The following is a 26,779-nucleotide window of genomic DNA, read 5'->3' as shown; positions in this document are numbered from 1 at the left end:
CTAGATTTGGTGTGTGTATGACTAATGTGGTATATGAATAGCCAATACGTATACATTTTAGCAACATGTTACTTTAATAAATCAGGTTTGTATTTTTAGTGGTCATAAAAATTTGTTACATTTACATTCCACTTAAAAACTGTGTCTAATTTTTGTAGGCTTTTACAAACCAAACAAACAATCTAATTAATATCTTGTGTTTTGTTACAAAAATGTTAGAGCATTCACTGCCGCACTTAGAGTCATTTAAGTCTTTGACTGCCAATAGAAAACTGTTGAAGGCAAATCCTCCGCTAATGTCGGCCATAGGTGACCACCACGGCGTTCAATGTATTAATGGTAACTTTCCATAGACCTTAGCAATTGTTTTCGATACAAAATTGTGACTAAGGAATAGTTGTAAGTAAGTAATCATTAAATGTCTCTGAGTATGGCAGTTAGAAATAAAACAACATATCTCGGTAACCACCTTTTACTTTAATCCATTGTCTTTTTTTCATTCTTTTATATAAAATGTTCACTATAAATTTTACATGGTTAATAAAATAGATTAAGTATAATATAACATACAGGCTAAGTCTCGCACCATCCATAAAAGTATAAAATGTCTGCTCATCACAATACCATATAACAAATTAAAAATAAAAATCATGATAATTGTACTTTCTACTTCTAAAAACTTAAAACTAAATTATGTACGTGTTAATTCTTAAGACACTAGGTTTCAGTTATTACAAATTCATGAACCCTTTTTTTTGAGGGGGAAAATCATCCAATGATTTCTCCCGCCTTGGGTGAGGCGAGAGGGAGTGTCAGTCTCTTACTGACTATAAACCACCCCGTTCCTACTCCTGCTTTTCGAGCCGGAGCCCCGGTAAACCCATTAGGAAGCCCGCAGCTCCGGATCTTTCATGAACCCTTAAAGCATGGTATTGTAATTAGCAGGCATCAATTATATCGATAACAGATTCAACTGATTTAAACAAAGCTCAACAACAATACGTTTAAATACCAAAACTCAACAAAATTATTGTCATAAAATTATATGGAATATTCAATAATTCACGCAGACACAATAATTATTGTAAGTCTTTCATTATGAGTTGGGAATATTTATTTAATATTGAATAGATCTCTTTACTATTTACTTACATTCTAACAGCGCCTTTAGCGCAGTAGTCGGAATTCTGAGATTGAAGATTTTTTGCTATTATTTTTATGTTTTTATTAGCATAATGCAGAATCCTGCATGTCTTTTAAACTATGCTGAGCACAAGCATGTGACTCCAAACTAATTTCCATAGCAGTCTGTTTTAAAACATTATCTCTAATTTAAATGTCATCTACAAAACAAATATTACCTCACGTTGTTTTTTTTTACTAAATTTTCAAGTTCTTTGTACCTAAAAATATAGTCGCCTATTTTAAAATTGGAATCAGATTGTGACATCTATATTTGAATTTATTTTATGCAATTATAAAATGATAAACATTCTACTTTGATTAATATTTATACGTTAATTAAAACGGTCAATAAACCAACTTAAATACAGTTGGTTATGTGTACATGTTAATTTAAAAATAATAAAATGCATTGTATTTATTTACTGTACGTTCTTTTTTCAGTACCCTTAATACGAGTTTGTTTTACGTTAAACGAAAACGAAACGAGAGCGCGTTCGGCGTTCTGATTGGTTAGTTCATTCGCACCGGCCAATCAGCGAGCTCTCGTTTCATTTTCGTTTAACGTAAAGCAAACTCGTACTAAGGGTACATATAACTACATCTAAAATATTGTTATATAAGTACATGATTATTTGATTTGATAATTGTAAAGTATCTTTTTTTTCTAAATATGTTTCTATCTTACATCACTTCATATAAAGTATGTACAATTGGCACATAAGTTTCATAAATTGATTGCAATTACTTTATTATGTTAAGACAACAGACGATTAATGAGCGTTCTTATTTTTCAACACGAAGTGTTTATAAGTAAGTACATTACTATAATAACTGTTGATGAATTCTTATTATAATGTAAGTACTACGTTTAACCAACATTAGTAAGTACATACACGATATATTTGGTCAATTAAATCACACATCGAAAGCACATCGCAGGAGATATTCTTATAAAGCCACGGATACACTAGGGGACAATTGGAGCAACAAGTTGCTGAACATGTTCCTCAACAACTACGTGGAATGTGCCGACATACATGTCGCGGAACATTTTGTCGACCACACTTCTCAGTGTTTATAGAAATGTCGCCCGAGGAGGTTGTGGCTATTAGTGCTGCATACATAGTAATTATATCGAGTGTGTTGAAACCTAAGAGAAAGAGAAGGTGGTGGATGCGGAATTTCTTATTACAACGAGAAAGAAGAGTTAATATTCTATTCTACACTCAGTGACAAATGGCGCAACACTGACGCGAGACACGTGCGCTCGCTCTCGAGGCGGGAGCAAGCAACATGCCCCGCGTCACGTACAATGTTGTGGGTCATGTTGCGGGACACTATGCAACGTTGCAGCGTCACGTATATTTTGTGTTGCGCGTCATGTTGCGGGACAAAATGTTCCCTAGTGTATCCGGGGCTTTAGATAGTCCTTGGAAGACGAAATATTGGAAGAGAGTATATTGATTATAAAAAATTAGGTATGTAATTATCTATTGACCCGTTTGTTATGATCGTGAGTCCCTTTGTATAAGTACTTCATGATATATTTCATGCTACAGACTAATAAGTACGGTAGATATACCAACTCTGCGTATTAAATTAAATGCTTCGTTTACATGTTTGTTATACAAGCGAAGCACGCACATATTGCATAATGCCAAATTTATTTTACTTGGCAAGAAAAATATAAATTGTCGATTGCAGAGGAATGTTGAATTTCCTAACGTTGCAATTCCAGAGGGCTTAGTACAAGTTTGTTTTACATTTAAAGAGAGAGACGTTCGGCGTTCTGATTGATGGGTTCAATTACGCCGGCCAATCAAAGCGCTCTCGTTTCGTTTTCGTTCGACGTAAAGCAAACTCATACTAAGGATACAGGACATACATTTTACGCTGACGTCATTGAAGATGTCATAATTCGTTTACTTTATACATGCAGACTATAAGTTTTAAGTGATCTTCGACCTTAAGGCAAATTCTGCATTTCTATCATAAGTACTGAAGTTTGATATCTAATACAGTAACGGAACTAAATCGTGATCAGAAGTAATCTAAATAAAACTATAAGAAATGCAGTCCAATCCGGAATAATCGTTCTTCATTCTTCACCTAGAATTTTCGTGGTCTCATCTACGTCGATAAAACTTGTCATTAAGATTTCCTACAACTAATTTATGTGTATAAATTAATATCATCTAAAAATACACACCTACAAAACTTTCCGTACTACAAACAGCCGTCTAAAAATATTAATCGTTAAAACCAATGTCTAAAAGTTACGTTTCTAAGTAACTATGAAATAGATGTTCCACTTTCCAAAATTCACTGGTTCTAGTTTTAACAACTAAGCTTTGACACATACATGGAAGATTATTTACGTTTAATATCTCTAATTCATTACCAATGATTAATTTGTTAGATTATTGTGAAAAAATGAATGATGATAGTCATGGCCAATTCAGTTTCGGCTCTAGAGAGCTATTTTAGAGAAAATTTCAAAAATAATATCATTTAGTTAATATACGTATTTTTCTATGGAAAGCTCAAGTCTGGATCGCAGACTATTAGTAATAAATTCTATTACATTACGTAAGTATGCACGAATATACATACTGTTCAACATTAAAATCGCTATTTGAGGAAACAGTGCAGCCGATCAACCCCATTTAGATTAAAATCTGATATGGCTACGATATGGACCGACCCATTATTAAAAAACACGGATAAAATATCATTATTTATGTATACGCTGAAAATATATTGAGAAACTTGAAAGAAATCAACTGCACTGTTTCTCGCTTGCTCCTTTACATGAGATGCGATATTAAAATGTACTTATAAAAGCATTAATAAGTAGACAAGATTATAGCATGTCTAGATAGTGGATAATCGATATAACAGTAATACGATGAGCTTTAGTTCCTGAGTGGAACGTCGCGGTCACTATATTTGCACGACCTTCCTGCGACGGGTGAATGCGAGCGCGTATTCCACGCCCCATACAAGCACACAGGACATTATCAGAGCATTCTGCACGTGGATACACGTCGCGAAGCTACCGGTGTAATCTCTTACGTAGCCTGAAAAACAGAAAGAAAAATATAGGAGAATTTTTAAAGCACAAAATATTAGTAAATTACGCACAATCCTTTTTTTGGGTGCGTTTATAAACATACAAGTTCACATACAATCACGCCCAGACCCGGAACAACAATCTGCGGATTACACCAAGAGTTATTTCGTGCGGGAATCGAACCCGCGACACGTTGCACGGCAGCCAGGTGCCCAGCCACCGCGCCAACCGTGCAGTCAACTATTAAACGTTCTTTTAAGGAAATATTGTAATTTCTCTGCTAACACGTTAACTATCAAAGGGGACAAAACTGACCGGCGTGTGCACTAGTAAATGATTTACCATCGACGCCTTCCAGTCTTGGCAGTCAAAGGGCGTTTCTACATTGGCATAACACTGATACTTAACACATTAATAAATTTTTAATTACAAAAATAATACTTTTGTCATCTAAAATTCACTAACATAACTACAACTGCACTCAGACCGCCCGCCTACTCTATGTATCTATCGTACAACTTACCGATCAAAGGTCCAATAGCAACAACGAACACTCCTTTGCTGACCATATGCAGACCAAACGCAGCTGGGAGCTTCTCAAGCGGACAGTACTCAGAGATGGTCAGAGTGAAGTTACTCAGACACATTCCTCGGAAGAACCCGCAGATGGACAGCCAGATCATCAGAGGCACCCACTCTGTTTGCTCTGCTAACACTGGAAATATAAATGTAATAGATGAGATATTAAGCTTGAGTTTCTTAAGAATGGCAAACTAAATCGTATGTGTTGAACGACAGGAAAATGTGTGTGTGGGTGTTTTGTCACTTTCCAATTTTATAGATATCAATCAAGTTATAACACTTGCATCCGTATGGCGAGGATATTGAATGGACTAAATGGGAATGAGTTTAGCTTTATTTTCTGTACTTTGAATGCAATTTTAACAATTATGATTGAGGTTGTATAGTTTTGACATTTGTTCAACGACTTCTTATACCTAAGTACTCAACACCTAAAATAACATTTAGTGTGATTTCTACTTTAATATTCTATGTGGGACTGATTTTTCAAACCTAATTATTTATTTCAAGCTAAACAGAATAGGTAAGAACTTGTCAAATTAGTAGTAGGTATAACCTTGAAGATTGATGTATTTAATAGCTATATTACATTATGACCTACGCTCATAAACTGTGTAAGTAGGTTTATCGATGATGTAACGTTCTTTGTACAAGTGAGCATGTGTTAAACAAAACTAACGAATTCAATAACATACTCCAAACACGCAATTAAGAAATCATAAAATTTTAAATAACATTTACTAAGTATTTATTTTAATTGTGATCGTTGAAACTATTAGATAAGTAATACATTTTTTTTATTTGTTGTTGTGTACATTTCTAGATACTTACTAGTTAAGAATCTAAAGTCTCAAATTCAACTGTGGAGTGTTTATCTACGTATAGGTAAATGACTATAAATAAACAGTTGTATACATGGTTAACCCATACGCCATATGCTAGCCTATAAAATTCCTCATGTTAACATTTGTTACATAAATGTAGGTAAAAGTCATGTAATAGCTTATGTAAAAATAAATATGATTTTTACTCACCAGACCTCGTCGCCGCTAAGAAGAATGAAGAAACAAAGAATATCATTTTCTTTGAAATGGTCGTTCTGTCAAATATAGGTGGTAGAATCAACCGGACCAAAATATCAGTAATGGCAGTCATTGAGAGGCAAAACGCCGTGTCATTCATGTTGTAGCCCAAACTTCTAATAAAGAATGGAGTCAACATCCTAAATTGTAGCTCCCCGCTCCAAAACAGCGAGAGCCCTAGTAAAAGGTTCAAAAACGACCAGTCTTTAAGTAAATCTAAGTCCATAAGAGCTATAAATCTTCTAAAGAAACCCTTCTTCTTTTCCTCGGGTTCCGCTTTCTTGATTGGTTTCATTTGTATCGCGTCATCGTCTTGTACTGTCTGAAAGCATAGAATTAAAACTCTTAAATTATGAATACTTAATACTAACTAAGTATACTAAGATAGTAACTGCCTCATTGGTCGAGTGGTCGCGAGTGCGACTGCTGGACAAGAGGTCTCGGGTTCTATTCCCGGGTCGGGCAAAGTATTATTAGGCTTTTTTCGGTTTTTCGAAAATTTCTCAGTAGTAGCACGGAGTCTAGAATCGTGCCCAGTGTATGGCAATAGGCTCATCCCCTATTACATAGAACTTATAAGAGAAATAGTGAAAAGTAGGTATACATTGTATAGCGGTATTACATGCCGTAATGTATACCACTGCTTACCCCTTCGGGGATAAAAGGTGTGACGTTACTATACTATACTGAAATATCTTTGAAAAAACATTGTTCATTTAAGCATTTAGCCTTAGAACATTAAGGATTTAATAAACACTCACATCAAGATACAACTGCAAGTAACTGCCAGTGAAGTCCATGTTGGAGATATTTGAAATGACGGACACTTTCCTCTTGCGCGCTGCTTCACTCATACTGCCGCTAGATGTCACTCGCGGCATAGCGGCCACGGACGCAGCGGTTGTCAACCCAGGGTACAGTTTATTATTAATTTCAAACTTTTCAAATTCCTGTAGGGGCTTGTCACAAGTCTTAGCTCGTGGTAAGCCTATCGTCCGCACTGAAGGATGGTTCATGTTGGTGTGTGATCGCTGCTTCATTATCTTTGGTATTTGAGGTGACACCAGTGGATTTATTTCGAATTTGTCATCGTTTTCTTCTTCACTCTCTAGTATACACTCCATTTCCTGAAACGAGAAACAGAATATTATAAAAATACCAATTAGTCTATGCTGGTCAAACACAAGTTAAACTAAATTTTATCCGGTATAAAGAAGCTGCAGACAATATAATAGAAAAAAAAATGTTTTTAAAGAGTTTATCTATTATATAAAAATAAGTCGGGGTTTCTTCTTGACGCTATAACTCCAGAACGCACGAACGGATTTCCATGTTTTTGCATTCGTTGAAAAAGTCTCGGGCTCCGTGTGGTTTATAGCAAAGAAAATTCAGGAAAAAAAGGCAAGGCAAAGTAGGTAAACGGAATATTATTGGTAATGAAACGGAGTTCGCCGGGTTTGCTAGTACCACTATAAAAATCATACCAACCTTCACTGTTTGCATTTCACAGTCCACTGGTTCATCAATGAGATGTCTTTTAACTGGTTGCAGTAGACAGGAGCCAAGCACAGCATGGAAGGCCAAAGCTCCCAGTATGACGACCGTCCAGCGGAACCCATATTCTCCTAGTAAGAGTTTGACTAGTTGTGGCATCACCATCAACCCGAAGCCTGTACCAGCCATCGAAAGACCGACAGCCTGACCCCGCTTCTTAGAGAAGTAATGGTTGAGCGACACGAACGATGAGGACGACGCTAGACCCACTCCGAAACCTGGAACGATGTTTAAAAAGATTCATAAGTATGGTATAACAGCAAAAAAGTAGGCTAAAATTGTAATTTAATGTAGATATAACAAATGATAATCAATGATATGCATTCAAATCGGATTTTCCAGAACAGAGACTAATTTTGTATGAGGATTTTTTTAAGGTTGCTCTAATGATACACTTGGATTTTCGCCTGTATCGTGGGTGCGTTTACAAACATAGACTTTCACATGCACAAGACACTCAGATCCGAAACAACAATTTCTGTATCACACAAAGAATTGCTCCGTGCGCGAATCGAACCTGCTGCACTTTGAACGGCAGCCAGTTGCCCAGTTATCGCGCCAGCCGTGCTGTCGTTATAATTATATTTTGAGGATGCAATAGGCACATGAAATCGGTGGTAATCATATTGTACGAAAGTGCAGGCTATTTGATGCCAAATCTTAAATCCAGTCAGCAACAACAAGCTGCTAAAACCACAGCATCTATACATATGAATATCATTTCACCTTAATAAATATGAATAGAAATGTGTTTCTTTATGACTTATGGTCAACTATAAAAATATATATAGGTACAACACGTGTGATGAACTGATGAGGAAACCTATTTTAATACATGTGACCATAAAATACAACTTATGTTTCCCGTCATTATAAACTAGAAAAACGAAAAGGAAAAAGATACTACTCGATCTGTATAATAAATAAGAACTAAGAACATTTCAATTAAATTATTATCTGTAGTGAATCTGTTGATAAATCTTAATTAATTTCAAATGTTTACAGTAAAAAATCTGCAGATTTTCAATGAAGTTGTAATCACGGTCACGCCTTTGGAATTTATAGGTGTGAGCTTTCAACAGCATCGAATAATCTTATCCTAGATACTTATTAAATAAAGCTTGAAGAGTTTGTTTGTTTTAACGCGCTAATCTCTGACAACTACTGGTCCGATTTGAAAAAATGTTTTTGTATTGGATAGTCTATTTATCAATCGAGAGGGAGACCTTCTGTGGACGCCCTTTAGCCCATCGAAGGGACATGTCAGGACTTAAGTCAAGTTAGTCAAATCCATTTATCGAGGAAGACTATATATTATGCTATAAAACATCACACTACGAACAATAAAGGCTGAGCAGTGCAAGTGAAACCGCGCGGGAGTAGAAATAGAAATAGAAATCATTTATTTGCATAAAATGTAGGTACAGATATGTTGTTATTTATAGTAGCTAGTTTAACAATAAGTCCAACAAAGAATACAAAGGTACTATTTATATTGAATTGCAATCATCAATCACCGTCATGTTGTTGCATAGTGACTGTTTTTATTACATTTACACTATAACCAAAACATAATATAACTGCTAGGAGGAAAAACACTATGACCTCATCTGAATGGCAATGTCGTTTTCGTTGAAGGATCTTTATTCGAGGGTGCCTTTATTCGTGCAATACGGGCACCATTGGATTGATCTAATAGTTTTTATCAATACCCATAATCTGCAATTAGGATCATCAGCTTTTTAGAGGCGTTTTTTAAATTTTATGTTCCCATAAGTAAACTAATCATTATTTTTGAACTATGAAACAGATTTTACAGACAGCCAGCAGTTTTAAGCCTTTACTTAAAATAACATTTTTGATAAACTAATGAGCAGTGGTTTTAACTACAAAACGGATATAACCAAATCATTAGGTAGTGCGTATCAAAATTTTTCCCATTGGATTATTATACACTAATATTATAAACGTGAATGTTTGTTTGGATGATTTTACAGCAATCGCGTAACTTCTAAACTGATTTTGATGACATTTGGTATACAAACAGAGTATCTGGCTTGGGTGATAAACTACTTTTTATCCTACGAAAACGCGGGTGAAGCAGCTGGCAGAAGCTAGTATAATAAATATACAAATCACAATAATGTATACCTTAAGTATACGTATTAGAATCCATTTTTAGCAGATGGTAGACTAATAAATCTGCTCATTTACATCAAAAATTAGCGTGTACAATCTACTACGTTGCTAATTATAAGCTGCTGTTAGATCCTAACCATACTAGGTACCTACATGAAGGGTCTCAGTTTATGAGGACAAAGTGTGAATCCATAAACAACTGTGACTCAGAAAAGATATGAAATTTCCTCGTAACATGTGTAGTGACACTATAGTAACAGATATATAAATACTAAACTTATAAATATAGTCATATGCTAAGTTTTACCTCACATAGATACAATACAATTTTTGTCTCAAAGAAAATGTATGAAAGATGAATAGGTTCTAGCTTAATATTCATTTATGTATGTAAACACTACAATAGACACAGGTATAAAATAGATATGACAGGTGTTCAGAGCTAAACTCTCAGCAATAGGTAATGAACTGTTTTTATATTGTACACATTAACGACTGCCATGTTAGTCGAGTGTTCGCAAATGCGACTGCCGGACAATGGGTGTCGAGTCCGATTTCCGGGTCGGACAAAGTATTACTGGGTGTTAATTGTTTATTAGAAAATTTCTCAATAGTACCACGAAGTCTGGAATTGTGAACAGTATATTACATGGGACTTATAACACAAATAGTGAAAAGTGCGTGTACATTGTATAGCGGCATTACGTGCCGTAATGTGCACCTCTGCCTACCCCTTCGGGGATAAAAGGCGTGACGCGACATATTTAACGATACAGTTTTCCTAAGTACCTAACAATAGAAAATGCTTTAAGATCGATCATCTCTATTCAAGTCGACATGATTCGGGATCGTATGACGTAATTGCAGTGACGTCACAGACAAGCACTTGAAGTACCTACGTAAGTTACGTGATATCAGAAGGCGAGACTTCAATGTATGCGTGAAATCAGTTTCACGCCGTCACTCCGGCAGTATGGCTACCTTGAGTATAATTTTCTGCATAGCAGGATATGCTATGAATACATAATGCGTGTAATATCTGGGAAATATATCATTGTCTCCTTTGTAAATGATGAAAGCAATAGATTGATGGAAGCCTTGAACAGCAACGTTTACTAAAATCTCAAAATATCGCATTCTCCAAAATGATTTTTTCTTAACACTAACCAAACAAAACAGTCGCTGTATTGTCTCATTGTTTAGTTTGATGTCTACATCACGTAATAAAACCAATAAGGAAAGTCCAAAAATATTTTGTTAGAAACTCCCCACTAGGTGGCCAAGAGGAAACTTATTTCGGAGAAACTGATCGCGTTGAAACTTCACTCACAAAAAACCTCTGAATAAGGATCGGTTCATATCTGACGGAACATGCGTCGCGTAACGCCAGAACAGACAAATGTACAGAAAAACACTTGACTGTTCACACTCAACCGATGATACGTTAGTGCGATCGATGATACGCTCGACATATTTTACGTCAGATATGAATCGACCCTATATACTACTGCACTCTCTACTTTTAGCGCCTGTTTTACCACCTTCTTATAAGTACTCGATAAACTAATGTGACAGAATCTTAATGTACATATTTGCAACGACAATGTGTTCCGACATTGTGAAACAGGCTACTTAGGGCATACTTAGGAGTAGATATGACATAGCTACGCAAGAAAAAAGTCACGACTAAGAAGATAACAAACGAGATAATATATACCAAGTGTTGGACACAAATATTTAATTGCAGTCGAGTCACGCTGTTTGCAATGTGCAAATATACGCGCCGGTCATTGCTTCAAGTCCTTTACTTTGCTATTCATAGGTCATTTATAAAATAATACATATCTACGTTTAATACATAACTAATTTGTCAGTATCTTAGAAGAAACATAATAGACCAAATTTCCCACGCACACAAACAATACAATACTTCTTCTAGACTAGAGGAAAAAAATAAAAGAAAACTGTCTGCAAACAGGGAAAGGATATTAAAATATTTATTAATTACTCATCTAATTAAGCAATTATGCAGAATACTAACAAAAAAATAAACAATTCCTGTCATTGAGAAAGGAAATATTAATTACATGAAATAATAATGACGTTCATTAGTGGCTGCTGTGTAAATTACATGAATCGGAGATGACGTCAGAGGCGGAATTAAGTAATGAAAAACGTTAACGGGTCATTTACATTACGATCCATAAAAAAGTAAATTATTTCTGCTGATTGTTTTGCTATTGAGACTTGGCAAATAATTTACCGATTGACTACACGATATACCTAATATACTAAGTTATAAGGATAACATAGAAAAACGTTTGTAACCGCTAGATACTGTACTAGAGCTAAATTTAATATTGTCATTATTAAATATTAAGAAGAAGGTAGAGAGGCCTTTGCCCTGCAGTGAGACGATCATGGCTGAAATCTAAATCTAAATATTAAGAGTAGTGTAGAGAGAAACACTAAATAATTTTCTATTCTAAATAAATAAACATGTTCTTTGTTCTTTATAAAACAATCACTAAGCAATGACAAGAAACGCCGAAACCTACCAAAATCGAAATCTTATTCACGTTTGAATATTGATCAGTATAATTAAAGTAATTATTCTGAATACAGAGGGCTTCACCTTCACCCTTGCGTAATAACGATTGTTTTCCCCCCAGTAATTGGCGTAGGTAGTGAGATTTTCTTTTGATACAAACTACGTAACATAGCTACATGGATCTTGTAGCTACATAAGCTACAAGATCTCGGCCGTCTATCTAGACACACGGCAGTGTGTCCGCCAAGTTCGAGCAAAAAAACCGACACACCGGCCGTGGGTTATATTACACGAACCATTTCGGGCCAAGTTTGACCCACCTATAACTCAAAATCTATTTTATCTACGCATGAAATTTCTAGTATCTGTCGAGATCTACTTACTTATCTAAAATACAAAATTTCATTAATGTACCTATTGTAGGTCTTGAGATATTGACGTCAGAAAATCGCTATTTTTACTATACACTCACTGACTGACTGACTCACTCACTCACTCACTCACTCACTCATCAAAAACCTAGACCACTTCCAATGGTCGTATTGACTTGAAATTTGGCATGGAGGTAGGTCTTTAGGTCAAGGTAAAGGAAAAAATCTGAAAATGGCCAAGTGTGACAAAAATAATGAAGGTGTAAATTCATACCCCTAAGGAACTAAAACAAAAAATTTATATATATCTTCCAATGGTCGTACCGACCTAAAATTCGTTACGAAGGTTTGTATTTAGTCAAAGTAAAGTAAAATAAGAAATAAAGAAAATAAACCTTACAAAAATAAATGAAATCCCACCCAAAACATAAATGTGAAAGGCTGCCAAGTTCGATAATATTGGAATGCTTCGCCTATAAAAGAAGTGAGATCTAAATAAGTACCAAGTTCCATACACAGACCTCAGTTAAAAATGATATAACTTGGCAAGTTTTAATAGAAAATTATATACTTGACTCATTGCGTTTAGTAGGTTTATAACAAAGTGTGTGAAAACTTGCCAACTTGTTATATCATTTTTAACTGAGGTCTGTGTATGGAACTTGGTACTTATTTAGATCTCACTTCTTTTATAGGCGAAGCATTCCAATATTATCGAACTTGGCAGCCTTTCACATTTATGTTTTGGGTGGGATATCTTTCACTGACGTACTAACATAACTCAATTATATAGCGAATTATCTTCTAAGAATAGGTAGTATTTACGTTCAAGTCTATCGTCAAATTTTTGTAATGGGTACAAGGGAAATAACATTTCTTGTAAAGGTAATCACTTAATTTTATTACGCAGCTAGTTTTAGTCTGAATTTACGCTAGGTCATAATTATACGTAAAGATAGCTTAACAATCAATAATACGTATTAAAGTTTTTGGCCACATAATCTTCGGAGCATAAGGTTATATATAGTCACGTAACACATCAATAATGTATGAATGCTAATGAGGCTATAGATAAAAGTAAAACGTTTACAAATATGTCTAGATATTATGCGCATTAAGAATTATGTTACGAGGTTAATTATATAGTTTAACGCAAACGAGACATATGAGTTTAGTGAAATAATAAAGGAAAACCTCCTAGAAACCTTCAAACTGCATCAGAAGGTTATTATAATATGGAATACGGCTCTGTTAGACGAGGCAAATGACTCTTATAACCCCTATGAAAAGAAATATATTTATTTATTTACGTGAGGAAGTGAAACGATACTGCTTATAAGTCGAGTAGCAATTTGCTTAAAAGGCAATGCTGCAATATTATTCATACGTATTTGTACTTAAATTATTAGTTAACTTTTCCTTAGGAAGCTAGACGGCATAAGAAATAATGTCAGTAGACAGTAAAAACGGATGCACACGGAATTAGCATTTGCATAACACGTTCGAGTATAAATCTTCAAATGGTCAACAAGGTTACATTTCGACAGCCAATATATCTAAAAATCGATGAAGCATTTTACATGATTCTTTAGTTACATAAGAGCATTTTTGCACAGCACAAAATAAAATAAGTTTGGTGATAAACTTACCTCCTAAAATACTGTAAGTAGTTATAATGTGCCCCATGCTGGCAGCTGGTGCGGTGAACAGCAAACCAAGGGCACATATTGTGGAGCCTACGAAGCACACTTTCCGATAAGAAAATGTTTTTATCACAGGCCCCACGAAGAAGCCAGAGAAGTTGACCACGGAGTCTAGAGTACTGGCAATCACTGAAGCACCCGTGGTGTGGACCCCGAGATCATCCAATAAGTCTTTGAACAGCAAACCAAACGACGGCTCAAGAGAACGCGTTGAAAACTGAAATCAAACATTAAGAAGCGTTAGAAATGGAAGAAGCTACATCTGCTTTTCGTCTGCTCTGCTTATGCAGTAAGTAAGCCTTAGACTGGACGTGTGAACGTTTCAAGGCTAAGTTTTCAAAATTCAAGATATTTACATGATCTGCAACGTTCTATTTCCAAGTCCGCATATGTAAGTTTGCAAGCCTTTAGCAGTGCATCGTTACATTGAAAATCAATACACATTTCCTTTGCAAGACTAGGTCATGTAGAGCCGAGAGATTCGGTATATCATTATATTTTACTATCTATGTATCGATAGTTAGTGTATTTGCTCAGTCATATGTTACGACATCCTCTGTTGGAATTATTCTTAGACTTTCAAGTTTCTGTGCATCGGCATCGTAAAGGATGGTCGTTTTTATGAAAACCGGAAGTATCGTGTTCTTATGGATGGAGATTTATTATCACTGTGTCGAATTCTGAAACTGATATTTAGCGCATAAACGGAACGCTCCTAAACACCGCAAACAGGTGATGGTAAAAAACGAGTTTTATTTAGAAAAATAATTCAATGTTTATTTTATGTAATAATAGTTGTAACCAAATGCTTAAGGGCTTTCAAAGATAACGCGATACCAAAAACTATTAATGTACTATAAAAAAAATGTAGCGTTTTTCGGGAGCGTTCCGTTTACACTCTGTATATACCTACACTTCTCACACGAGCTTGTCAATACAAGCTCATCTTCATCTAAATAGATTTCTATGTAAATCAAAAATCACGTTCTATATGGTAAAAATTTCATCAAAAAACCTGCTATGTAATAAATAAATATGTGCGAATCAATGCGACTGTTCTAATGGAACCGGTATTTTTAATATAGGATTTTAATATTAGATTTGTATTGTATAATAATATTTTAAATTAAGGTGTCGTCTTTATTATACAAAACTTAACGTAAACGTAAGCTCTACGTTTTATCAACTTAAATGTGTTTCAAGGTCATTGAAATAGTAAAACCCTACATTAAATTTATTTTAGTATTATTTATCAATTCGTATATTAACAGAATGTAGACTACTGAACAAATAGACTATTATATGGCTATCTTTCATCGTGCAAGGACGAATATTTTTATTTCCATACAAACCAGTTTCTTGTTTACATTGTGATGAAATCTTATTGTAGCAAACCGAAAAGAATGTTACTTTTCACTAAAGAATCAAAAGACAAAGAAAATAATAACATGGACTGCCTTAAGATGTGCGCAAGAGTGAGTAAGTAGAACTGAAAGAATCATATGGATGCAATAAAACAGCCGTAAAAGGCCTGGCAAATCAACTTGCGTACGCGTCCATTATCAAAAGAATTGTAAAAACCGTTGTATAGTATTGAAATCAAGTATTTATTTCGAAACCGTACTTGAAACTACATTCGTTTAATAGATTTAAAAAACAAAGCAAACAAAAGATAGGAATCTCTTTCCAGAGTTCAATACAATCAGTTGAAGTAGTAATTGTGTCAGCGTTAGGAGAGCATGTGACTAGTTAGGCAATCATAATTATTGTGTCGAGAACCGAGACTTCGAGACTTTGTGACCGCGTCACGTAGGCACTGCACTGCCCTTCAATACGATATCTGATGGTCACCGTTTTGATATTGTGAAAAAAACATCGTTAGTGATGTGATTTGATCTTAAAAATTGACTTAAGGAGTCTCTTTAATTAAAAATGTCCACAAGTGTCTCTGTGGCAATAAATTTTAATTAATCAATAGAAATATTAATTATTCCAGCTAGGAATTAATTATTTAACAACCTTTGACAATAAGTAAGTTTGCCCTCTACCAGAATGAGTCTAATAAAATTACAGGGAAAAGTGGTTTTATATGTACAATCCTTCAGCACAGTAAAGGTCAAATTTATTTAATATACGCTTAATGTACTGGCAATTCCATTTTATTGGGTTTTGCCTGTTTGTTTCTATGCACTTTTGACAATGACGCTTATGGAAGAATATACAACATTATTAAAATCGTATGCTTTAGACTAACAATAGGCAATAATACAATATGGTTGTATTGCTATTGTGGAATGAAATCACCTGGAATAGTCGGTAGGAATTAAACAAAGCGTCTCTTTGTTATTAATGTAAGTAACGCTTTTACAGAAACTATTATTATTTTTGTTTTTGAGTAAGAAAGACTGATGGACTGACTAGTTTAATCCTTTGAAAAAAAATCGATGAGAATACACGATCGTTGTGTGTTAATCACAATGATCGTGTATGAATTAGACGTAGCTAATTGTATCTATTGATCGATCGATTGCCCCCTATTCCATAAAAAAACCAATCGCTTATCTAACACCGATTGTGTTCTGATTGCAGCATGGCTACCTAATTTGGCTTATCATTTCAGATTACTAGATTATCTATGATTCTTAAAAAAAGATTCTTGATTCTATATTGGTGACATTATAGACCCTTGAGGGACTCCTGAGGATACTAGCTAAAATAACTAAGTATTTTATTCCCTTAAAGTCTTGACCTTATAAGACTTAAGTACATGTAGATATGCACATTAAACCACAAAGCAAATAATTGGAAGTCTCGAGAACCCATTGATTATTTATTATCGGCACCTACAAGGTGTCAAAAGCTTCTGCTAAGTCAGAAACATAACGGTATACTTAACCTAGCAACAAGCAATGTAAGACTTGCAATAAATCTTAGAATAAACGTATTCAGTCATCACTCATCGCATATTTTTTTCTAGCTTCTTGTAATTAATAATCAATAATAATAAACTCCATAGCATAATCATAATTTTTTTCAGATAAATATTATTGTATTAAAGTTAATTCATCTGTTTAATCCCACTGTAATATAATATTGCACACAAAGCAATGATGTAAACAACTACCAGACGAGCATTATTAAACAAGGACGCAAACCGAGGTGATTGACCTTTGAAATTAGCTGCTTCGTACATGCAAAACTAAATTCAATTATTGGCGTCGGTGTTATATAGATGTTGCTATTTGAATAAGAACATCAATATCATTACTAGAATTCGATACTGAGAACTTTTATCGTGGGACTTCCTGCTATCATAAAACGTGAATTTATGCTTGGTCATATTTAATTTTATCAACTGAAGTAAGTACTTAGGACGAACATATTAAAACCGTCGACTGGGTATTCCCACATTCATCCTTTTTTATTGTAAAAAATCCCCATGATAAGTCATATGAGCTACATACAAGACTGGAGTAGGTTTAGCTTAGTGATATACCGCCGTACTCAGAGTCGTTTAATGGTTACGTAATCCAGTCCTTAGCAATTGTTTTCGATACAAAATCTTTACTAAGGAATAGTTTAAGTAATCATTAAATATTTCTGAGTACGGCCAACAGTTACCTGTACCTTTCTCAAGTAAGTTCCAGCGATGAGTAGATACTTACATTAACTAAACTGACTCCTAAGCAAACCATCCACGCCCACCCGCCATCGGGTGCCACCTTCCTTGTAGCTGGTGGCTTTTTGGGCTCTAAGCCTTTGCTCTTCTCCACAGTCATTTTCAGCCTTTGTCACCTCGCCTGAAACAATTAATATGATGTTATAAATCTAATTAATCTATTAAAATATGACCGTATTGTACTACTTACAGTACTTATCACCAAAATATCGCTTAAATTTAAATTTACTTCATACAGAGTTAAGCCAGGTACTTGAATAAATTATGCAGGAATTGCAACTTAAGTAAACACGTTAATTTAATTGTTTAATGGTATGTGCAATCGGTTGAATTTAGGTCTGCCTATTCATAAGTAGCGTATAATGTTCGATTAACCACATACTCTATCGCAATCAACTGTAGTGTCCATGTTCGGACTCATCGCAACATACCGAGTTATCAACACAGCGTCGCGATAGCATTTGTTATGATTTGATTGCCGGCCGGCCGCCGCAACAAAACAGTAAACATGAAATAAGTTAGGCTTCATAAGAAAAATAACCACGACGGCAGCACGTGGTGTTGCGATCATACAGTCACCACGTGCAACGCCCTCGGCTGACATACGCTGACTTCATGTTATGAGAGCAACAAATTGTACGATTACACATTATATACTCACTACAATTTAATGGTTTTACTGGCTAATTATAACTGCCATACTGAATAATATATTTATAAAATACGTGACGGTGGACTCGTCCTAATTGCGGTTCAAAATGTTGGTTTTCCTACTGCAAATTGTTAAAGTTTCTAGGAAGTAAATGAGATGAATAACATATTATGAAGAAATATTCCATTCCATTGAATAAGTTCTCGTAAAGTGTACGTTACGTTACATGCATCGTTGATGAAGTAAGCCGAAAGAGACCTTGAGGTTGACAAAACAAAATTTCGAATAAGTACATCGACCAAATTCGATCTCAATTTTCACCTAGCCTCGCCGATAAATACATGTTGAATGCAAAATTAACACAAACGACCATGAGCAATACGTGCTTAATGCAAACCCTGTTTATTTTAAAGTACTGATTGTGACTGAAAGTTAAACAACAACGTGGATAAGCACATCATTTCTAAGATAACAGTTTCCAGCGTAAAAAACAATGTCGTGTGATGTAATTGGATACATTGTTTTTAATTAAACAGTGTTATGGCTTTTTATTAATTTTTACCTACCTACTGACTCACATACTATATGTATGTGCAATTACGTTCACTGTTTTGTGGTGTATTCTGTGAAACGAATTAAAATAGGGTTTACTTTGAACACACTCTTCAATAAAAACTAGTTACCTATCTGAAGTAAGTTCTAAAATCAATGTAATGTAAAGGATGCAAAGGTTATCTTGTCGTTAAAACCAAATAACATCTAGTCATTATTTACCTTTACACTTAGCCAAACTAACTAACTATCTAAGTAGCGTAAGTATTTTTGTAGTAATAATTATAGTTGTGGTTAATTGTAGTATGTGACATAAGTACTATAAATATTGATTAGACTTATCGTTAAAAATATGTATGACAAGGGCACGGACCAAGAGTCCGTGGAGAACTAATATACGAGTAAATAGAAATAAAAAACAAACTAGGTATAAAGAACACTTCAAACTATCCTGAACACCAAAAGATTTAACGATGGAACAGCCCCAGTAGCATAATTCTTTTAAAATATCTGTTATAAACAATTGAGGAACAAAAAGAAAAATAAAATAAGAATATAGTAAAAAAGAGGTATACAAACTGAATTGTTTGCCTCAAATGCAACATTTTTGCACGTTTCACAAATAATGAATGTGACATTATAATCGCATTATCTTTCATGAAGTGCTCGGACCGTCACACGAGACCTTCCAAAGGTCAGAATCAATAGATCACGTGATCTTTAATAATTTATACACACTAACTAGTTATTTATACAGGAAAATCGAAATAGCGTCTAAAATATAGAAGTATTTTACATATAAGTAGATGTTCGAACTAAAATAGATCTCACGATCCCATATAATCCACCTGTGACCTCGTATTGATGTATGTCATCGTCAATAAACACGTGAAATGTTAAACAATTTAATGGAAACCACACACATGAAGCGACGAACGGTTTTATCTTCTATTCTCATATAGTTAGTGTAACCTAAAAACTCTATAGTAACTAGGTACTTAGAAATGTGTAAATAGGTATATTTACTTAGTTATTTTCTAGTAACTAGTTAGAAGCTAAAACAATCAATCTGAAATATCTAAATACAACAAACCATAAAATCTAATACTTTAACATAACATTATGTTGACATAATAATTATGAACTATATTTCTAAATAGGATCCGTGATTACACTATAAAACAATATTATCTTAACATATATGAACATTACTTAAAGGATCTGCAATATATAAACACTGTGATTACATTTATCATTTCAAGAACGGCAATATCACTTTCATCGCTTCTTTAATAAAGCGTCAAAATGATATTCATAATAATATAGAGATGGAAATTGCGACATGTTCAGAAATCAAATTAACTAAAGACGCAAAAAAGCAATATTATGACGATCACATATTTGATATTCTAATAGCATCTCCGACAAGTGACGCTCAGATCACACATCCTATTTCCATAAAAGCAATTGTGTGTAGAGCAAACCATGGTTGCCAAGTATATTGGACCTTGTACCTTGGCATTATACTCGTACATGTTTTAGTATGTAAAGTTACGTAACGAACGGTGCTACAAAAAACTGCCCATACAACTTGAGACAGGACGATAACCCAATCTTAGCAAAAAATAACAAAAACTGAAGATCGCGTGCTTATAAACTGTTATTCAAGATACTTATCTTAAAAGTTTGTGAGTTAAAAGTACTACTGGAACAATTGGGAAGTTTCTAGTTAGTTGCTAAGAATTTTGTCTTTTAGGGACATGAATACCAGTTCATTTCCAAACTAAATTGAATGGTAACTAACTACTTCTCATAACAGGAAAAATTAGTTCCATCGAGCCCATAAAATTAGATACACGTGTCTTCAAACATGTGTACAAAAATTTTGACATTTTGTCAAATACGATGCTATGCATGGTCATGTGTGTAATGTTTTATTTATTGATTTAATGTACTTTATAAGTATTATTTTTGAAAAATATTAGACCGAATTCAAACACAAGCTAAACAAAATATCGTGTACAATTCCAATATCCTTAGATGAATTTGGCTTTACATCGTAGAAGAAAGATTCATTATTTTATCTTGGTTAAGCTTACTGAAAATAATTTATATTGTCCCAAGTATCAGATAGGTAAATAGCCGATGAAGAATTAGAAATCAGTACAAATAGTGTGCTTATAGTGTTAATCACTTGAAAATCTCGGTCAACTAGCTACTTGCAGTGATATCTTTGATATAATACTTAATGAAATATTTAATCAAACATGATAACATTATTTTTATTGCAAAAGAAGAAATCACGTGGAATTATCTTTACTGTTCGTCTTAACTTGCTGGATAAGACATTCGTTTGTATAGTACACTCGACCCTTGCGTTGATTTATGAGACCTTTAAATGAATTTTTATTTTTAGTACGACAACAGATGTTTCTTCTAGAATTTTAGATTAGCTATACAATAATATGTCGTTACCCAATACATTTTGGTAAGGTTTAGTTATCCTTCTTCCCTAGTCTGATCACTAGGTAGAGTTCTAGTTCATGAAAAATAATGGGTGTAGTTAATCGATGTTCAAATCGTGTAGTTTCATGCTTGTATCCCGATTCATACCCAAATGCATAGGTACTACAAATTCTCGATGTTTCACTACATACGATTATTTGAATCATGTGGTGGTCAATTTAAAATCAATGAAACTGTTAAAGGGATACTGTCACCGCTTCGAGATACTGATGAAGTTATTAATATATCCCACACAGACAGAATATTCACACACCCAGATTTTTAAATGGTTCTGGGCCGAATTTTTTAATAAATTAAAAGTATAGAAAACTTGATGATTTATTTAACTTTTTTATGGTTATAACTAGTAAAAGCATAAATAAAAGATTATTTGAACGATTTGTTTATTGTATACAAATAGAATAAGGGCTTGAAATACTTTGCGTTTTTCACTATAGGCTTAATCTACCTATATCACACGTTGAGGGAATTAACTACATGGGCCAAATAAGATGTCTAATTGACAAAAAAAAACACGATGTTCCGTTATATTTATTAATTTTTGATGTAGAATGTTCTATTCATATGCACACATGTTGTATTAAATGTGTATGAGATCAGAAACAAAAGAAAGATCATTTGGCTACGCATTGTATATAGTAGGTAGTTAATTAGATCGTATAACCAGCGTGTTAAACGAAATCTGTTTGTTATTTTTAATCAAGTGCCACGTTTTTTAATAGAATATTTTTAGCGAACATCGCTTTTGTAATCTGTGAGGCAACTGTACAGAAAAGAATCGACGGAGCTTAGAATATTTTATAGTAAGTATATTCATTATTTACAAGGAATTTTATCTTGGTAATAGTAACTCTAGACAAGTAAGGACATGGTAAGCTGCATCGGTGTGAAATTAAACACTTAACGCTTATAGCAAGGTTACTAATTAGTTTTGATAACCTAGATAGAGATACAAGATGCGATGTCTATGTATTATACGGTGTCAGTATTTATATGTGCGTACTCAATAATTATCGAATGTGCGTTTGAGAAGAGTATGAATCAGATCTAATTAGTAGTTATTATAAATAGAAAAGGGATGAACTACAATGGCGTTGTGTTCATAGATAACTAGATGTCCCCCTATGGTTACTGATATCCACAGATGGGGCCCAGTAGAACTCATCTGTCTGATCCGGAGCTGCGGACTACCTAGCCGTTTCACCGGGGCTCCGGCTAGAAAAGTAGGAGTAGGAGCGGGGTGATTTTTGGTCAGTGAGAGTCTGACATTCCCTTTCGCCTCGCCCAGGGCGGGGAAGTCATTGGATGATTTTCCCCATTAAAAAAATTGTTACTGATATTGCAAGGGCTTTTAAATTTATGTAGGTATTCTAAAATTCTATAGAGAATCTATGTTTATGAATGTACATATGTACGTATTTGTTTTAATATCCAATAGTAATAGGTATTAAGAAACTTCCAGCTCCCTACCATCACGCTACATATTGTAAAGAATGAGTGACATTTACGAAAAAAAAAACACAGACGATTGAGGACGTAAACGCAGCGTATGTAGTCAATCTAGGACTCACAGTTTCTAGTAACTTTCTCTTGATGTCGCATCAGCAGACGGATTGACTGCATACGGACGCACGCTTGGCAAATTCTTTCCGAACCGTTACTTTACAAAAAAGTAGATAATACATATAATATAAGCTACAAGACTTCACGCACGTCCACATCTGAATGAGTCAGTCAAAACAAATACACACATTATTTTTTGAATATTAAATAGGGATTGTATTTTTAATACGGCGTCACTTGTCACTGGTTGGAAAAACGACTGGTAAACACGAGACTTTTAGTTTTAATACTAGGTTCTTTTGAAAATTCTTCTCCTGGGAATTGATCATGAATGATACCTACAATAACAATAGGTTCACACACTATTTAAATAATATCCTTAGTTAAAGAAAATAAATAAATAAAATTGATATCTCTAGCACATGTTATTTATATGCATAGTAGGTATCTACCTACCTTTAATTGACTAACTAGTAACTAGTAGTTACCTAATCTATGTGATATATGCTTTAACAAATTGGAGATTCTGATTATATTAGATTAGGTACATCTTAAATCCTTTATTATAGTAGCAATGGGTGGCTGTGATATTAAATTTGCCGGTCAAATAATTAGGTATCTCGATATTAGTGACAGAAAAATATGTTATACAGATCTTTGAAATAAATTATTTCTTATAAAAACTGTAGGCTAAGTACCTACAAATTTCACACATTACAATTAAAAAACCATTTCGAAAATTGCAATAAAAAATCATAACTGTTCTGCGATCTGTGTTCTCAACAAAATATGTGTTTTTTGGGATGGCATCAAAATTTTAAAATAAAATACCCAATAACTACTATAAAAATCATGCCCTTTACTAAGTTTCAAAAAGATCCTACTCACTGTTTGTTGATAAATTTTATTACACTGTGTAGATGATTTTGTAAATGACAATATTTAGTTACTTTTTAAAAAATTTTCTTTTATGTTTTAAACTTGTATTTTTTGTAATCTTTTATTTTGGTTAATTTTCTGTTAGTTTTATTTTGATTTATATTTCTAAAAATATTTGTTTTCCTTATGGCAAAGCATAGCGACCAGCAATTATTTTGTAACACCATTATTGTATATACCATTGTATTATTCATTTTTAAATGTTTGTCCTTTGTATTTTTATATGGTGTACAATAACCTATGTTATAAAAATAAATATTCTGATTCTGCTTCTAACTTTCACAACAATGTTACAGAAATAATATATACATTAACAACACTATGAAACTATAAAAAAGAAGACAAGTGTGTATATTGTACAATGAGGTAATGAATTTATTTCACCTCCTTTAAGTAGATTGGGGGCTTTCAATGGTTTGTAATAATAAAATGGTTTTCACATTAATTATTGAATATTAAGAAGCAATTGCTGATTGAAAGAGATTTATTTTTCATTGTGTTGCACAAAACAATTGACAATCATTCCATTTTACCCGACCATAACTGGATACTTTATAAAACAAGGTTTAAATTAATGTGACTGAAAGGTCAGATACCAGTTCGGCTGCATAGAATGATACAAGATGCTGATGAAATGATATGCAATTACTACTATTTTAATTATACGGTCATATTATTCATTATAATTATTTAAATATTGACAAGTTGTGAATAAACCTATTTTATTTTTCGCTTAAGAATTTCTTTCTTTCTTCAGAATTGCTAATAAGTAATGATCAAATCTGCATAGCAACATATCTATGAGTAAGTACTTAAATAATTATTGTATGATTCATTCATCTTTTGAAAAGTACCTATAACAAAACCTTGTTACTACACAAATGTACAGTGTCCTAATTCCTTTTGTTTGCATGTTTCTGATGACAAAGGGAATTAGTTAAACAAAAGAAGTGACATAATGCATAAACTGAGGAAAATGAACTTTAACAACTTGACATAGTAACTACTTTCAATAAACCTGTCAGCAAATATTTTTATTTTTTAGCAAAACAATTATTTAAAGTGTATCACAAGGATTTCCCTAAGAATTTTTAAATGATGATTAGTGTGGGTTATCAAAGCTTACCAAGCTAAATTTTTATTGATAAAATAAGCATTTGACTGTCAATGATTCAGTCTACAATTATTTGTTAAAATATGTACCTAGATTAAAGTAATTCATTATGGAGTGATTATAATTAAGTATATGTAGGTAATATTAATACAGATTTGGTGCAGTTTTATACATGTACTGACTTAAAAAATTAGAGCCGTATAAACAAAAAGATTCTGAGGGATTTTTACCCGAGATTAGAGTTGGTTTAACATTAAAAAGTAATTATTTCATGAAAAGAAACTGACAAGTAGGCCAAGTAACTTTATAATTAAACAAAGGTCAAGGGATTACCCTTAAAGTTATTGAATAAATAAAAAGACAAGACTACTTACCGTTCCGAAGATATTTCCCATAAAGTTCCTTTAAAATAACTGCGTTAACATAACAGCTACAAATGTAGAAAAACAAAGAATTTCACTTGGCTCGTGGTCTATAATGAAATAATAAATTCTGGACAAAATGTTTATGTGAACTTAATTTTTTTATTTAACACGATAAGCTTATAATTAATTTCAGAACTAATATACGTTAACAACACTCCTGTCTAACCTAACGAAACACTTTTTCTAAAACAAAACAAACTATCTGTCTTTCCACCGAGCGGCGAGCTACGAAACGATCACTCACATTCACACAGTTTACTTTTCTTTTTGCCAATGTGTGTAAGTGTATTTGTGTGAATACGTCACTTTAGTGTGTGCGGTAGTGTTCCACAGATTAAACCAAACCTCTAAAATATGACATTCATTCACAGTACTAGTGGTGCACCATTAGCTGAAGTTTAAAATAAAAGAATATTATCCATTAAATTCTGTACTTATTTTATGTTTAGTATAAAAAAGAATAAGTAATAAAATAATAATAAATATTTGGTATATTTGTTATTATTTTATAACGATTTATAACGATATTCGATTATTGACCTTAAACTTTTATTTCTTTTTTTGTACTAAATTGATGGTATTATTTCATAGTTATTGGATTGCTTATTATTTGACCTCAAATTAATAAATAAAATTCATCAATCGAATCATTTATGGATAGGACTTCGTGTTCCACGAAGTCTAATCGATACAAATCCACTGTCAACGCTCAAACGGACTCGAGCAGCAGCTCTAGCGCCACTGACATTTATTGCCAACATAACAAAAATGAAATCTCTGCTTAGCGCGCCAATTTAAAGTTAATCTGCACAAAACTTTATTTTTGTCTTTTCATAATATCTATGTTTACAGCTATGTAATACTACTATGAACTTATAAGGTATAAAAGTAACTGTAATTAGGTAGGTAATTACAAACTGAAATAATATTCAACTAGAATTAAAAATGAATCAAGTTGCATGTGGTAAACGTGCACTTTGATTCAAAATGATACGTTACTGTTTTATTGGTAAAGTAGGTAAATACTTAGTTATGAAGTTCAAAACCCTCACATCAATGGATTTTATTGTCATTATACCGTTTTATTGG

At 33.5% G+C, this 26,779-nt stretch overlaps 1 protein-coding gene across 1 annotated transcript; it reads right to left on the bottom strand.

The window, feature by feature from the left end:
• Positions 1-456: 456 nt before the first annotated feature.
• Positions 457-25,998, bottom strand: LOC118263876 (uncharacterized). The gene is made up of 8 exons (XM_035576084.2): positions 25,640-25,998; positions 17,906-18,040; positions 14,187-14,457; positions 7,411-7,694; positions 6,684-7,049; positions 5,875-6,244; positions 4,782-4,973; positions 457-4,265 (listed from the first exon to the last, which is right to left on the bottom strand). The coding sequence occupies exons 2-8, from the start codon at positions 18,017-18,019 to the stop codon at positions 4,129-4,131; spliced, it is 1,734 nt and encodes a 577-aa protein (XP_035431977.2). The 5' UTR covers positions 18,020-18,040; positions 25,640-25,998; the 3' UTR covers positions 457-4,128.
• Positions 25,999-26,779: the final 781 nt, after the last annotated feature.

This window comes from Spodoptera frugiperda, chromosome 27, assembly GCF_023101765.2.
Source record: "Spodoptera frugiperda isolate SF20-4 chromosome 27, AGI-APGP_CSIRO_Sfru_2.0, whole genome shotgun sequence".
Lineage (NCBI taxonomy): Eukaryota > Metazoa > Arthropoda > Insecta > Lepidoptera > Noctuidae > Spodoptera > Spodoptera frugiperda.
Note: the sequence above shows the minus strand (reverse complement) of the source record. Positions and strands in the feature narration are given on the sequence as shown.